Source organism: Spermophilus citellus, assembly GCF_964194105.1.
Source record: "Spermophilus citellus genome assembly, chromosome: 13".
Classification (NCBI taxonomy): Eukaryota; Metazoa; Chordata; class Mammalia; order Rodentia; family Sciuridae; genus Spermophilus; species Spermophilus citellus.
Window position 1 is genome coordinate 7885865 of NC_138193.1, and position 16126 is coordinate 7901990.

General features: G+C 51.9%; 1 protein-coding gene across 1 annotated transcript; it reads left to right on the forward strand.

The window, feature by feature from the left end:
• Nucleotides 1-4913: 4913 nt before the first annotated feature.
• Nucleotides 4914-16126, forward strand: LOC308632455 (uncharacterized protein; the record flags this gene model as incomplete). The annotated part of the gene is made up of 9 exons (XM_081264551.1): nucleotides 4914-4975; nucleotides 6438-6646; nucleotides 8341-8504; nucleotides 8671-8901; nucleotides 9984-10098; nucleotides 12387-12487; nucleotides 12653-12769; nucleotides 13754-13868; nucleotides 15781-16126. The coding sequence occupies 9 exons, from the start codon at nucleotides 4914-4916 to the stop codon at nucleotides 15984-15986; spliced, it is 1320 nt and encodes a 439-aa protein (XP_081120677.1). The 3' UTR covers nucleotides 15987-16126.

The following is a 16126-nucleotide window of genomic DNA, read 5'->3' on the forward strand; positions in this document are numbered from 1 at the left end:
TCTGGTTTCTGGGCTTGGGAGTGTTCAGGACTTGTGTGTGAGTCAGCCTCATGGGGATGTGATGGGGGGCAGTCGGAGCTGTTGTGCAGAACCTCAGTGATGGCTTGTAAGGCCACATGCAACACTGCAAGCAGGAGCCGAGAAGGGAGCCCTCTCCCATGTGTTCAGCTAACTCTTGTCTTATCCAAAATCATGACTTGTGAAATGTTGCAGAAATGGAGTCATGCCAAAAGTTGGGATGTTCTGGGGAGCATGGGCTGTCATTCTATTCTGTCTGTGCATTCTGATGTGTTAGCAGGTGGGAACTTGAAGATGTGCTTAGGCCATGGATTCTCCTTCCCTGGGAAGGGGCTTCTCAAAGCAGCCCTTGTCCCTGTTTCACCTGCTTCCCCAGGAGGACACAACAAGAACGTTCTTACAAGTTGGCCCCGGGTCTTGGTCTTCCAGCCTCCCAAGTTTGAGAAATAAAATCTGTGCTATGAATTACCCAGTGTCTTGTATTCTGCCATCACAACACGAACTATGCTAAGATAAGTCAATTAGCAGTCTCCCAAGTGTTTACATTGTGGTAATTGACACCAAACATCCGTTTTGTAATTAAACCATTTTGGAGGACACAGTTGAGTGGCATTAACCATGTTTATGTTGGTGTATAGGCGTCACCACCATGCATCTCCAGAACTAACTCCAGAACTAACTCTTGCCATCAATGCTGAATTCTAGTGCCCTTGAGGCCCAGGAAAAGAACATTGTACTTTATCTTTTTATGAACCTGATAATTGAGAATCTGAGATAAGTGAAGTCCTACAAAATTTGCCTTTCTCTGGACAGGATCATTTTCAAGGGATGCAGATCACCCCCACTCGTGGGCATACCAGGTCCACTGCCAACTCTGCGGGTGTTTCAGTGCACTCTCAGTGACAGTGGTGACTGTGTGCACATGAGCTGTGTGTCCAGCTCAGATCCCAGGATCTAGGGTCTTTGGTTCCACGGAGCCTGTAGGTTGCCTCCTCCTCCAGGTCTCTGCAGGCCAGTGGCACGAAGGCCCTGGGCCTGGTGGTTTCTTTAGGTGAGTGCAATACGTGTCCACTGTGCCGTGGGTCATGATGGACTATAAATAGAAGCAATGCCTGGATACTCCTGGGATCTCAGTGGGCTCAGCCTGTGTGCCGAGAATTGTTGTGACTTCCTAATTAATGAGCCCCCAGAATCCCAGAGAAAAGGGCAAGTCCAGAGCCAGTGGAACCTCAGTGTCTCTGAGAGAACTTTTGGGGTGGGGGGCCGGGACACATTGATGTGATGTCTCTGATGCAGAGTCACGTGCTTCGAATCCAGGTAGAGGTGCTCAGGAGCAGCCTGGGCTGGCACGTGGGTTCCCCACCTCCACACCTGTGGAACATCTTGGGGCTCTGAGAAGCACAGAAGCCTAACCACGTGAGGGCATCTGCTGTCTGCATACAGTGAGCTGGGTTTTCTTCACGTCTCTCAGCAATTCCACATAACACCAGCTCTGAACCCAGAGTCCTGGGCACTTAGTTGAGGCTCAGTCAGCTCCCACCTCTCTCTACCTGACAGAGCCCTCCTGGCTCCCTCTGCACTCATTGTGTTGAAGATGAAAACCTGGAGGGTGGGACTTCCCGTCATCCAGAAGTTCCCAAACACATTCCACTGTGTCATTTGTTCCTGGAACCCAAATGGTTGGGGTGGGCCACAAGCACCCTGGCCTCCATGTGTGGGAACCATGGTAGTATAATCAAGAGACAGCAAGGAGAGGGGTTGGACTGATCAGTGCAGATGGCAGGGCAGAGTACAGAGTGGAATGGAGAGTTCTCACCCGGGGTGATTGTTGTGATGTGCACAAATGCTCTGCTGGTGCTGGGGTGCCCCCATGGTTCCCAGGGTCTTGAAAGGCTACAGATGCCCACAGAGTGTTCTCAGATGCACATAGTGGGAGGCCCATTGCTCACTACGTGCCTGTGGAAGAAGTAGGAGGCCCCCTTAGTGTGGAGGTGCCATCTAGAAGGCAGCCTCACTTCTCTGAAAAACTTGATTGGAAAAAAAGGGTACGGACCTGTGCCCAAAGGGCCATATATGCTCCTGGAAGTTGGTGGTGGAAACAGTTCTCCATCCATTAATCACTCCCTCACTCACTAATGTCCTTGTGTCCTTGAGAAAGGCTCTCCCTTTCCTGGTTTTCCTGAATAGAAATCCTCTTGCATCTTGGGTGAATAGGGTTATGCATTGTGCAGAGGGTGTTGGTCCACTGAGCATCTTAGAGACTGTCCTTTATGGAGCCTCATGATCCTCATTGAGGAATGAGGCCAGGGTCCTAACTGTGGTTAGTGTGAGGACACCCTGGGTTCAGAGAGGGAAAGAAGGACAAGGGAAACTCAGATGTCCCTTCATGGCCCCTGGAGTTAGAGGACTTACCCCTTTGCACCTGGGATCAGGAGACCTCATTTCCTCGAGGACACGCACACTCAGGTGTAGGTCTGGAGTGTGGGTTCCTTTCTGGGGTCCAGGGCTGTTGTTAGCCACCAGGAATGACGGTGCTCTCCATGCTCAGTGGAGCCAGTTTTGCCAGGAAAGAGAGCCCATGGTCACACCTTGTCCAAAGCATCCCACGCCAGGGGCTCCCATCCCTACATTCCTGTCCTGAAAGGAAGCCCCTGAGAGGCAAGGTGGGTCCAACCACCTCCCATGTGTTCACTCATCACTGTGTTCCAGCAGTCACCCCAGTTAGCAGTCCTGATGGGATTGGATGTGGCTCTGAATGTCACCCTCATGAGCTCTACCCTGGTACAGGTGCAGTTCTGCAGTGGGAGAAACTCAAAACCTCAAAACACATGCACATGAAAGAAAAGAGCAAGAGCCAGAGCCCAAACAGGCCAGGTGTGGCAAAGACAGCTGGAGTGCCTAGGTGGGGACTCAGAATTATGTCAGTGGGGTGGCACGCCTCTGGCACCAGCATGATAACCGAGAGCCAGCCCTGCTCATTTTTGGGAGCAGTGTGTTGGGGAAGGCAGCAGAAATTGAGAGGCAGGATTGAGTTTGGCCCTAGGAGGAGGTTGGGTAAAAGGCCAGTGTGGGTTGGAGGGCCTGGGCAGATAGAGAGAGGCCAGGGCACACCCCAAAGCCTGGAGACTGCACTTGATGTCCAGGGTTGTGGAACACCACCTCCCCTCTTACTCACAACTGAGAGCAAGGGGCATTGATAAGTTCAGGTTGTGTGCGGCTGCATGCAAGGTGGCTCGGCTAGGCACCTCTGTTTCCTTGACTCAGGAGGCTGGGAGTCCAGGATCCACTGAGGCTCAGCTGGGAGGATCGGAGTCTGAGTTTAAGGCTGTGTTCCTGGTGGGATCCATGTTGGCTGAGCCTCAGTGTTTTTGTGATGAGAGGACGGGTGACTGTCATGTCTTTATCACAGGACACACTTGTTAAATGGACTTGTTTGCTCTGAGGAGGAAAGAGAGATGGGGGAGTGGTGCTGGAGACAGGGATGCAGACAGGGGTCATGGACTTGGCATAAGTCGGTCTTGGAGGTGATATCCCATCACCTGTACCCACTTCATTTCCCATGAATCCAGAGGCTGAGCCCCCTTGAGGTGAGGAGTGAACTGGTTCTGGGCAGCAGGATGCTGTGGTACCTCGGAGTCTCTGTGAGACCCAACACTAGACACACTTGGCCCTTTTGAAATCTTAGGAGAAGCCTTGGGAAGTTGTATGGCAGAGGGGAGCAGCCTCTGCATCTCAGTCACCTCCAACTTGCCATGATGTAGAGTGGGAACTGCAGCCACGATGGGACGGACATGGGCCACGTCCCTGTGTGGGACACAGGCCTGATTGAGTTGGGGTGCATTCTTTGTCTCTCCCCTTCTTGTGATTGTCCCATCTCTACATTTGTGCTTTAGCCACCTGTGAGTCCCATCTCTGGTTTCAGAGAGAATAGAGGGTGTTATGGGCCAATAGACACAATAAACCCTAGAGATTAGATGCTACCCTACTTTTCAGAAAAGACTGGGCACACCATGAGTTGCACAATGATGGGACTAGGGTCCAAAAGCTGCTGAGAGGGAAGGACTGGTTGTGAATGCATTTGTGAAGGCTCCAAGCTGGAATTCTGTTGGCACCAAGCAGGGCAGATGCTGGTGGGGGTATTTGGGTAGTTGTTGGTGAACACCTGCGCACCTGAGATGGGTAGGCATGGAGGAGAAATCAGCAGCCCATAGGGCTTTTGAAAGTGGTCTTATGTGAAAAGAGGCTCAGGTATGGGCACAGGAAATGACATCATTGCCTTGACAATGGATCAAACAGAACATGGAACCCTGGTATCCAGGCACCCACTTCACTGACCAAGCCATCCGAGCTCATTTGTTTGGAGACACTGGAGTGAGAAGGATGTTCTCCTGTGGTCGCAAACAATGCCGAGCCTCAGGCTCCCAGGAATCTCAGGAGGGCCAACTAGCCCTTTTGTGGATGCACTGGGTGAGGCTTCATCTTAGACGCCAGAGCCTCTGGCGATTGTCGCAGAGGAGCTCAAGAGTAACAGTGAGTAGCACAGGGCAGGTGAGCCCAGCAGGCCCTCTAGTCTGATCCCTGATGAATGGCCCAGGACTCCTATTCTGACTGTGTGTTTGTGTGTGTGTGTGTGTGTGTGTGTGTGTGTGTGTGTGTTTGTACTGATGGGAACTGTCCCATTGTGCTTTGACTCTAGTGTATTGGCACAAGTCATTTTTCTGTTTGTCACCATTTCCATTTTGAACCCACCATTCTTGGTCCCAACCCAGGGTGAAAATGATCAGAACACGGAGGAGCCCTTCAGGGTACAGAGCCTTGAACCTTACAGGCAGGACCAGCTTAGGAATGAGCTCCTGCCTGTCATTTGTGGGAGGAACCTAGATTTCAGCAGCAACATGGGGTTCATCTCCTGGGATTCCATCCCCACCCAGCAGGTGCTGGATCTCTTGTTCCCAAGGTAAGCACCAGACCACCAAGCCCAAGTGTGTAGCCCCCTCATGCCTGGGTCTTGGGGCTGCCATGTACCTCTCAGGGACCCAAAGGTTTGTGATACCTAATGAGATAGAGGACCACACTCATAGTGGAATGTCAGCCCCGAATGGGACGAGTCCTGGAGGTGCCTGCCACAGCCTTGCAAGGGGAGTGAACTCCCCTCTCAGGCAGAGAAACCATCCTGACTCCAGCTGACCCACAGAGGTCCGTGGAGCAGTCCCCACACACTGGGCACCACAGCTCAATGGTGTGCGCTGAGCTCATTCCCAGGTGGACTCAGTGAGGCCAGGTGGTCTTTCTGGTTGATGTTGGCTTTGTGAAGAACGTAGATCTGTGCCAGAGGCGTCTCAAAACTCGGGCCTTGGGGAAAGCACTTTTGGGTTAATAAAGACATGTTAGTATACATAGTGGGACAGAGTGTCCTAGCTGGGACATAGCTGGACAGGGGCTTTGGACATGGCAGCTCCCACACCCAGAGATATGTGGGAATCAGCAGTTTGGGCTCATTCACTGATGAACATGGAGAAAGCACCCACTGTGTGAAGACACGTCTCCAGTCACGTTTCATAATTCAGTGAAAAATGGGGTGCAAATGACTGCCATTGTGTCCCTTTTCATGGGGGTCAGCCTAAAACTGCAGGTGCCATGAGTACATATCCTACATGTGACTGCATCCCTGACTCCATGGGGCATAACTGCACGTTGTCCTCTTCAGTGACTATGGTGGACCCCTGGACCTACTTCAACATGGAATGGGCTTGGGGTCAAGAGGGTGGGCTCCTGTTTCCAGAATAGGGACCTGCAAGGTGATTTGACTTGGGAAGGCTGAGGAGAGACTGCTCTCCCCAATTCTGTTTGCTGCCTGCAGTGTAAGGTGTGGGGCTTCAACAGTAGGAGGGGTAAGGCAGGGAGTTGTAGGTGGAGTCATGGTCCTCTGGGGAAGCCCCTGGGACACCTCCCTGTCCTCCCCCAGGGCCACAGAGATGTGGTCTGCACTCATGGGAAAAGAGAGGTCCCCTGCTACTCAGGGGGACTCAGTGAGAGCTCACAGAGAATGAGGTAGCATTGCAGCCCACGCCAGGGGAGGAGGTGTCTCTTGAGCCCTGAGAAGAGTGGGCAGGACGACAGACACTCCTGGAAGGTGCACTCCAGGTTGGAGAGCATGTAGCCAAGAGGAAGAAGAGTGTCAGGCCTGCCCAGAGGAGGGGAGAGCTGGTCATACCATGGATCTAACGCTCCTTCCTTGAAGGCTCTTTGCCTAGCGACTTATCCTGTCCCTGCCTGTACAGCCACTGTGTCTGGTCTGAGGTGGACTGGTGTGTTCAGAACCAGGGACGGTTCAGGAGTGTAGGGTCAGGGGTTTGCTCTGGAGGCCGTGGCGAAGGCAAGGCCTGGGTTTTGCTGACTCCACACCTGCCTCCCCACAGTGCCTCACCTTCCTTCCTGGGGACCTGGGTGAACTTCTACACCGAGGCTTCCCATCAGCCTCCAGGCTCTCTGAGTCTGCAGCTGCTGCTGCCGTACATGGGGCTCTTGCTGGTTGGCTTGTACCCGCAGCCCCAAGCACACCGCCTCCTGGCCCTAACTGAAGATGGCATATCAAGCCAGGCAGAGCCTGAGAGCCAGGCGGACTGGGGTGAGTACCTAAGGGTATATGAGGAAAGGTGCGACTGTTGTCCCACTGCAGGGAGTCTGTATGCCTGGTGTTGGGCTGGAAATTAGGATAAGCCTTTGTCCATTCAGGAAGTGACCCCAGTCTGCAAAGAGGTCCTGTGTGGACTAAGGGCCTGAGTTCTTCCTGGCAGCAGGGGTATTGTGTGTCTGTGCGAAGGTCAGGGCAAGGCAGTCATGTTGGCATCTTTTCTCTAGCTACAAGCTTAGTTCTTGTCACGGCTCCTAAGCCAACCCCAGAGCCAGAGCCTTCTCCCTGGGAAGGGGCAGAGCCGGAGTCCAGGACATCAGGGGTCTCCACTAGGTACTCCCCACGGCCATCAGTGGAACCATCAGAGGGTAGGGAGCAGTGAGTCACAGTGGGCTCGGGATAACTGGGAGCCAAAATACAGTGTGCATTGACCCAATGCCCAGGAAGAGTCTCGTGGGGCTTGTGCACAAAACAAAGTGTAATGATGGGGCATAAATCTGCAGGTTCTTCATGTTCCCCAGGGGCTGTGGACCTGCCTATCATGTGTTCTTTCCTTGGCCTGAGGAGGCATTGCAAAGCTATTATCCACGAGGGGCCAAGAAGAGAGGCTTCTTTGTCTTGTGTCAAAGAAGACAGACAACCACAGGGTGCCTACTTTGGCAGCCTTTTCTGACCTAGATGAGTACATGAGAAAAGCAGTTCAATGAAGAATCATTTCTGGCTTCCAATCTTTCTATTCATTGCAAACTGAGTCCACTTCGGACCAGAGGCCATTTCTAGAGAGAAGAGTGTGGTAGAATAGAACCCTTCACAGCTTGTAAACTCTTAGAGAGAGAGAGAGAGACAGAGAGAGAGAGAGAGAGAGAGAGAGAGAGAGAGAGAGAGAGAGAGAGAAAGAAGAAGAAGAAGAAGGAGAAGAAGAAGAAGAAGAAGAGGAGGAGAAGGAAGAAGAAGAAAAAGGAGAAGGAGGAGGAGGAGGACAAGGAGGAGGAGAAGAAAAATGAAAATAAGTTGAAGGAGGAGACCATGAATAAGAAGGTCAAGATGACTCTAAGAAGAAGCATGTGGAGAAGATGAAGAAGAACAAGAACAAGAAGGAGAAAAACAAGCCAAACAAGAAGTATAACAATAAAATAAATATATAACAATAAAATAAATAAAAATAAAAATGTGAATGAGAATTATATTCATGAGCAGGAAATGCAGAAGTGGGGAACTCAAGAGAAATATATTGCTCTGGATGGCACAGCCCTGCTGGCTGTGGACATCCTCCACCCACGCTCAACACACCTCCAAACCATACTCCTCAAATTAGTGTAGCCCTGTATGAGTGGATGAATCCACTGGCAAGGTGGAGGCACCACCATCAAGTGCTTCCCCCAAACCCACCTGTGATCATTGCTGCAGTGGGGAGAAAACCTTCAACACATGAGTCTTTGGGGACCAATCCAGATACAAAGTCTAGCTGTTTCTCTTTGGTGGGCCCAACGTGAACTAAGAGGTTCTGGGGTACAAGGGGCTATTTCCGTGAAAGGTGTTCCTGTAGTGGACCTCCTGTGCATAGAGGGTCCTCAGGGAGGAATCAGTGGGGAGTCTTTGGTGGAACAGTAGCTGGATTCTGGGGCTCTCAGGTCTGTGTGTGAGACCTGAGCTGGCAGAGGCCCTCAGTTGTGGGGGATGTTGGGTAGTGTATTCCTTGAGTGTCACCTACCACGCCTCTGCCCCTGCCTCTCCAGAGCTGAGGATCCCTGCTGATGGGAACGTATATTACGACCTGGATGGAGGAGTGGATTATAACTTTCTTCTTCGGGAAACAGCTGCCAGCAAGTCGTTGAAGGTCAAGCCAAAGGAGGTAAACAGCCACCTTCTTCACTCTTTACTCCTGGTGCCACTCCACATCCTCCAAGGGGACAAGAACCTCAGGTTCTGGATGGATGTTGTAGAATGCCCACAGAGCCAACTGCCAGGCTGGGTGGGGTGCAGGTGCGGGGCTTTGCTGATGTTGTCATCCCCCACAGTTCTTGGAGCCTTCTGTGGCAGTGGCATCCAGGATCCCAGCAGCTGTGAGCAGCAGCTCTGCAGTGGCTGCAGGATCATTGCCCCAGGCCACCCAAAGCAGTGAGTGGTGCCTGAGAAAAGTCACCAGTAGCAGCTCCTCACTGCTTCACTCCAGCGAGCAGGTGGAAGACAGCCGCTTTGTTCACGTCCTCCTAGAGGGACAGAGCCTGAGGGAGACAAAGTGCATCCTGGTAAGCCCGACAGCAGGGCTGCCTCCTGGGTGTCCACAGAGTGGAAGGCAGGAGACACAGCCAACCCCGGGGCTGTGGTGGGAAATAAAGAAGAGAGAGGTCCGTCTTAAGGGCTTGACCTGAGGAGGGAGAGCATCAGCATGCCCAGCTCCAGCGGTGAGTGGGCCTGTGTATTGTGGGTTTTGCAGGCCAGAAGTGCAGAGGGAAGTGCTGTGGACAGATGAAGTCAGAGATATGTCCAGGGTGCAGGCTGCAGTGCCTAGAACTTGGTATTCTCAATGAGTGAGGTTGGAGCAGAGGAGGTGGCAGTGACTTGTCCCATGTGTAGGAGGGGATGTGTTCCTGGTGGCAGGGAAGGGAACCTCCTTAGCATGGCTAGGTGTGGGAATTTGGGGTCAGGATCACCTGGGGGTTTATGCCAAAGCTTCAGAATGTCAGCCTTTGCATGTATGTAAATACGAGCTAAAGGGGTTCTTGGCAGTATTTCTATGGATGTGCAGTAGACACGCTAATGCTGCAGGTGTCCAGCTGCAGAGGAGACATGCTCAGTGACGGCCAGTGCTGAGTCAAGTACCTCATTCCAACCAGACCCGCACCGAGCTTCCAGAGGCCAGGGCCTCTCAAGGCTATCATGAAGCACTCAAGTGCACACTCTTGTATCTGAGCCTGTTTTGTGTAGTGGCAGTCAGAACCAACATTTTCAGTGCATCTGCCTCTTCCACCCACAAAGGCAGCCTGCATCCCAGAGCACACTTGGTGCGCAGGTCCCTGGCCCATTGCTCTCGTCTCAGTGAGATGAGAGTGTGTCTGTGCATAGGCAGTTTGGTCCTTTGAGCTGAGTGGAATGTGGCTCCCCAGGGGGAGGGGGGATGGCAGGTACAGGCAGATATTTGTACCAGGATTGTTCTAGTAGCACATTGCAAGAACCCAGGGGGTATATGGAGGCCATACTCAGGTAGCAGGATAACAAGCTTGTGCCCTTGTATATGTAGCTGAGGTTTCTCCTGAATGTTTGACCACAGTCTTCTGGGTAGCTCCTCTAAAAGCCATTCTCTGATGACATTTGTCCCACCCTGATCCAGGTGACCTGTGTGGATACGGTGACGAGCCTCATCCGCAGGGCCTTGGACCAAAATTTGTTGCAGCAGGAGGATCCAGACAACTTTGAGCTGCTGAGAATGATGTCTGAGAATGAGAGTAAGTAGACAATCAGACAGTGGGGAGACATGATCCACAGTGGGCTCAGGATAACTCACAAGAGAAAGTGGGCCTTGGCCCCAAAATAGCCAGAGTGTGGTGGGCCTGGTGCAGGAAACCAAGTGCAGTGATGAGCGTGTCCAATGTGGAAGTGCTCAATGAGGCCCCCAGGGGGCTGCTGGACCTCCCTAAATGTGTTCCCACCTGGACCTGGTCTGGCAATGCAAAGCTAATATCGATGAGGGGCAAGGAAGAGAGAGGCTCAATCCATCAGCAGTTTGGTTTATGGCTCACTGATAAGGATGCCTTCAAATGAAGAGGAGGAGAACATGGGTCCTGATTGGATCAGCATTGCTATGGATGGAAGCAGCACAGGTCCCAATCCATGGCCAGGATATGAGAAGTCAAGAATGTCAGGATTGCAGCAACTGGGAACAGGACTCAGTGAAGAGGAAGTCAAGGCCAGGGGACAGCCTGTTTGGGTTCTTTTTGGAACAATTCCAAGTCCTCTGTGCCTGGGTGCCCATCTCCTGAAGATATCAGAATGGCCAGGTTATTATTCCTTCCAGCAACAAAGGAGGGCATCTGAAGAACATAGGCCACAATGCTGAGCTGTCCACAATGCCAGTGCTCTTTCCTTTCTTGTGAGCCCAACACTCCTAGCCTCCACCATCCCAGCCTGTCCACAATAGAACCCACCATCTGTCGGGCACGTAAGTGAGTTTTCCCATTTTCATACACCGCCTCATTTGGGTTGGCTCTGTCTTACACATGAGGAAGACTGAGGTGCAAGGAGCTGGGCAAGGGGCAGTGTCTGCGAATCTCAGGGACTTGGGAGGCAGCGCAGGAGGATGGGGATTTCCAAACAGCCTCAGAAATTTAGGGAGAGCCTGTACCCAAGTAAAAAGGCCTGGGAATGGTCTCAGTGCTTAAGTGCCTCTGGTTTTATCCCTGGTACAAAAATAAGCCAATCAATAAGGAATTACCAAACTGAGAATCTACAAAGGTGATTTCAGAAACAGACACTTTCAACCCAGCATCAGTTGAGAGCAGGCTCCAGACCAGGGAGGTTTGTGTGTAACCGACATCAAAATGGAGGACTACCGGGGCCCTGGAACCCACTAGGTGTGATGGCATCTATGCCTTATGGCAGGAGGGTGGCAGTGATGCTGGCTCTCTCCTAGATTTTGGAAACCTTGTTTTCATTGGGGAAGCTTTATGGAGGTGGAATCTATTTTAGCAATCCTGGTCCAGATGAGGTGCTGACTACCACAGGTAGAAGCCTATCCAGAATGCGGTGTCTGTTATTCAGTCTTTCCGGACTGTGACAATGACAAAGAAAGAAGTCACTTGTCTTTGGTCTTGGTTTCACTCCTGGCCATTGATTGAGAACTGATTTCATCTTGGCCTACTGAACACAGGCTGCATCTGGGCAGAAGAGTGTGATAGATTTGAACTCCTCAGGACCCCCCACCGTTGCCAGAGAAAGAAGGAGAAGGAGGAGGAGGAGAAAGAGGACAAGCCTGAGTCGGGAGAGGATCACACGATGAAGAGCAAGAGGAAGAAGAAGAAAAAGAAGGAGGTGAACAGAAGGAAGGGTGGAGGGAGATACACAAGAAGAACAAGAAGGAATCATGTAAGAACAAGAAAAAGACCCAGAAAGAACTACAAGAAGATGCAGGACAGAAAGAAGAGCCAGAAGTAGAACAAGAACCAGAATAAAAGTACCAAGCAGACAGCTCATGATGAGAAACAAGGGGAAGGAGAGCGAACCTAGAAAACAATAGAGTTCTCCAGGACACCACCCTGCTGAAGTCCTCCCATGTCCATGCCCAACACACCTCTGATGGATACCACCTCCCCTCCGCGTATTCATCCATGAGTGGATTCATCAAGGGCAAGTGGATGAATTCACCCACCATCCAACGCTTCCCTGAATGCCCATGTGTGAACATGGCTGCACTGGGGAGAAAGGCCTAAGCACAGGAGCCTTTGCCAATCCTGATGCAAAGCCTAGCAGTGTCTCTGTGGCAGATCCAACCTGCACTGAGAAGTTCTGGGGCCCCAGGTGCTGTTTCCATTGTCAGATGCTCTTTTGGTTTAGAATCCTGTCCATCATCTTCTCCAGGGAACAATCACTGAGGGAGTCTCTGGTGGCACTGTAGCTGGATAGGAGGGCTCTCAAGTCTGGTGCAGGCTCGCCCTGGCGGAGACTCTCAGGGGTTGTGGGTGTTTTGTGGTATAATCCTTGAGTGCCACCTAACAATTCTCTCCACTTCGCTCTGCAGAAATCAAGGTCCCTGACCATTCACTCATGTATCTGTCCATGAATCCGCGGATAAAATATCATTTCATCGTGAGGAAACGCCCCCAGGTCAAGGGAAAGGAGGTAAGCACCTACCTTATTCAAGCTGTACTTGTGCTGCCATTCCACTTCCACCTGGGAAATAAGAGGCCTCATCACCTGGACATATGTGCTAGAAGCCCATAGAGCCAACTGACAGGCTGGGGTGGCTTTCTGTTTCTGGGTTTGCTGATGTTCCATCCCCCACAGTTCTCAGAATCAACCTGCAAGTCCTCCAGGCCGCTTTCCCACAAGCAGGTGGGAGACACCTGCTTAATTCGTGTCCACTTGGAAACACAAAGTCCAAAGATGGCCAAGAAAGTCCTGGTAAGCCTGGGAGCAGGGGTGTCCCCTGGTGCTTACACCTGGGTGGGGAGCAGACACTGGTCCAATACCATGGACTACTCATGCCCTCTTGCATTGGAGCTTCTGGATGATCAGGAGGATAGATGGGAATCAAGAAGGGAGAGGAAGGGCTGGAGCTGAGATGAGGGAGAGCAGCAGCTTGTCCACCGCCATGTCTGAGGGAGTCTGTGTGTCAGGTGGCAGCATGCAGTCCAGAAGGGCAGGGGCAGGTATGGGTGACAGATGAGAATAGGACAGGACCTAGGTGGCAGGTTCCCTTGTATGGGATGCTGACGTCTATGGAGGAGGACAGCAGTGTGAGGTTCTGCATGTTCCTTGAACAAGGAGCTGAGAGGGTCTCTCTGCGGTCTTGATAAGGATATGGAGCAAGCACACTAAATGTCCAGGTAACCTGCAGGACAGGAGCCCTTTCCAATGACCACCCTTGCCGGATGAGGTGTCCTCCTACACCCCAGCCAGCACTGAGCCTCTGGAGGCCAGGAGCTCTCGTGGCTATCTTTCAACACTCCTGTGTGTGGTCATGTTCCTGGGTCTGTTTTTGGCCCTGGCGATCCAGACCAAAGCCTCTAGGCTTTGTGCCCAGGCCATTCCCAATGCTGCCTGCATCCTCGGGCAGACCTGGGATCTCGGAGGCTATTGTCCCATTCCTCCCAACTTGTGGGATGAGATTGCATCTGTATGCAGGTAGTGGGGTCCTTTCACTTCGAGAGGAGTGCAGCTCCACAAAGAGCAATGGCAGGTCCAGGAAGTCCTATGTACAAGGATTGGGCGAGTAGCCTGTGGGAAGAGCCCACGCGATGAGCAGGAGGCCAGCCTCAGGTAGTAGGGTCATGGATGTTGCCCTGTATTTAGAGTGGAGGTGCCTCCAGAATGCCCCTGCCCACTGTCCTTGAGTAGTCACTTCAAGGCCCATTTCCTGAAGGCCTGTCTCCCATGCTGCTCCAGGTGACCTGCCAGGATAGGGCTCCTGACGTCATCCGCAGGGCCCTGGAGCTACACTTGCTCACTGAGGAGAAGCCGGAGGAATATGAGCTGGGCCAAATCATCTCTCACCGTCAGAGTAAGTGGGACAGTCAGATGGCAGAGAGCAAGGGTCAGGATGTGGACTCAGGTCAACTCTTAGCACCAAAGAGTAGTCTCTGACCCCCAAGAACACTCCAACAGATGTGTTGGGTTCGTGCACAAAGCAATCTGCACTTCTGCTGGTGGAAGGTCTCGAGGTCCAATGGTGTATCTCAGTGGATATTGCGGCTCCCCACCAGGTGCCTCCCCTGGACATGAACAGGCATCCAAAGCTGACATCAGTGAGGAGTGAGGAGGAAAGCCTCTTTCCAGGAGCAGTATGCTTTCATGGTCTGGGATAGGAGTGGTTTCAGAGGAACAGGGGAATGCATGGGCTAAAGAACTGGCATTTTGTGGACTGAAGCAGTAGGATTGAAAGCCTTGTGTGTGACCAGAAAACCACTGCCTGGGCAGAGCATTGCCAGGATTCTAGCAAGCAGTAACAGGATGAAATTGGGAAGAAAACACAGCCTGGGAGACAGCTTGAATCATCTGTGTTTGCATAAATTCCATGGTCTTCCGCACCTGAGTCCACTTGCCAAGGAGTGATCACAATAGCCAGGTTATGACCCCTAACTAAAGTCAGATGAGGGTTTCCTGAGCACGTTGGCCACAGAGGTCATCTGATAATAATGCCAGTGCTTTTTCGTTGGTTGGTTGGTTGGTTTTTGTGAGCCAAACACCTCAGCAGCCATTATCCCAGCCTATGTGCGCTGAAGACCACCATCCCTATGAGTTCTAGGATCACTTGTCTCCTATCTTAACCAACTGTTAGGTTAGTAGAGTCTATGGAAGAGGAAGTCTGTCTGGGGCCTTGGTAGCCTAAGAAATTCATAGCAGAGATCCCTACATCCAACCCAGAAGGGATGGAGAACAGGCTCTAGGTTAGAGGAGGGCGACAGGAAACAGGTGTTCAGAGGAAGGAGAAGCGGGCTGTTGTATTCCCCCACTCGGGGTCATGGCACCACTGGGCCATACACCATGTTGGAGGGAAGCATTCCCTTTGCTGGTCTTTGGAACCATTGTTCTCAGTAGGGCAGCATTTGTAATGTGGCCTCCATTCTCAGAAGCCTGATTCACATGGAGGCGGGCTCCACCAACGCAGAAGCATGGCTCTAATGTGGTGTCTGTTCTGGTCAGCCTGTCCTCACTGTGGCCATACTTGAGGAAAATAACTCAGAGGAGGAATCCTAGGCCTTTTCTCCGGGTTTCACAACTTTCTCTTTGGTTGTGCACTGGGCTGTCCATAAAGCTCTAGTGTGTGGCAGTGGAGAGCTCCTCAGCCCTTGCCACAAAGGCATAGACTGGGAGAGAGAGAACGAGGCTGGCAGAGAGGGAGAGAGAGAAAGACGGAGAGGAGAAGGAGGACCTCTACTTGGAGAATGAGGTTTCAGTGGAGCCAACAGGAACAAGGTACTGTTGCCCAGGGCGCACCCCTGTTTAGGTCTTCCTCCACCCATGCTCCACTTTTCTTCCAGTCCCTCCCACCTCCCAGTAGAGTATTCATCTTGAATGAGAATTTCATGATGACATCAGAGCACTCACCATCCAATGCTTCCCTCCAAACCCACCTATGAAGATGGCTCATGTGGGGACTGAATCTTCGGCACAGGAGCCTTTTGTGGGAGATTTCAGATGCAAACCCTAGTGGTGTGCTTTGGCAGATGCAAGAGGACCTGAGACGTTCTGGAGTCCAAAGCCTTTGGTAGGAACAGACATTAGGTCTGTTGAAGTGCTCTGCCTAGTTCCTCAGGGAGGACTGTGGAGGCTGTCTTTGTTGGTATTGGTGCTGAATTGGGGAGCTCTCAGGTGTGTGGCTCTGGCCTTTTCTGGCACAGGCTCTCAGATGTTGGGGTGTCCTAGGGAGCACCTCCTGAGCCACCTTGTTTTGTACACCCCTCTCTCCTCAGAGCTGAGGATTCCAGCGCAGGCCAACGTATTTTATGCCAAGAACCCTCACACAAAATCCAACTTCGTGCTGAGGAAAAGGAGCCTCCCCCAAAAGAATGATGAGTGGATCCAGCCTCAACCTCCCACTCGTCCTGCAAAGAAGGCTCCAGCCCTCCTGAGGATGCTTGCAAAACCATTCTGCTGCTGTGTGCCTGGGCGGGGCTGAGGCAGCCCAGGAATATTTACATTGATTACTATTGGCTTGGAAAGTTTGAATCTGTAGTTTGCCATTGTCCTTGACCTTGTTTAGTAACACAGTTGTTACTCTATCCTGTATTTGTTGTTTCCATTAATATATTATTATTT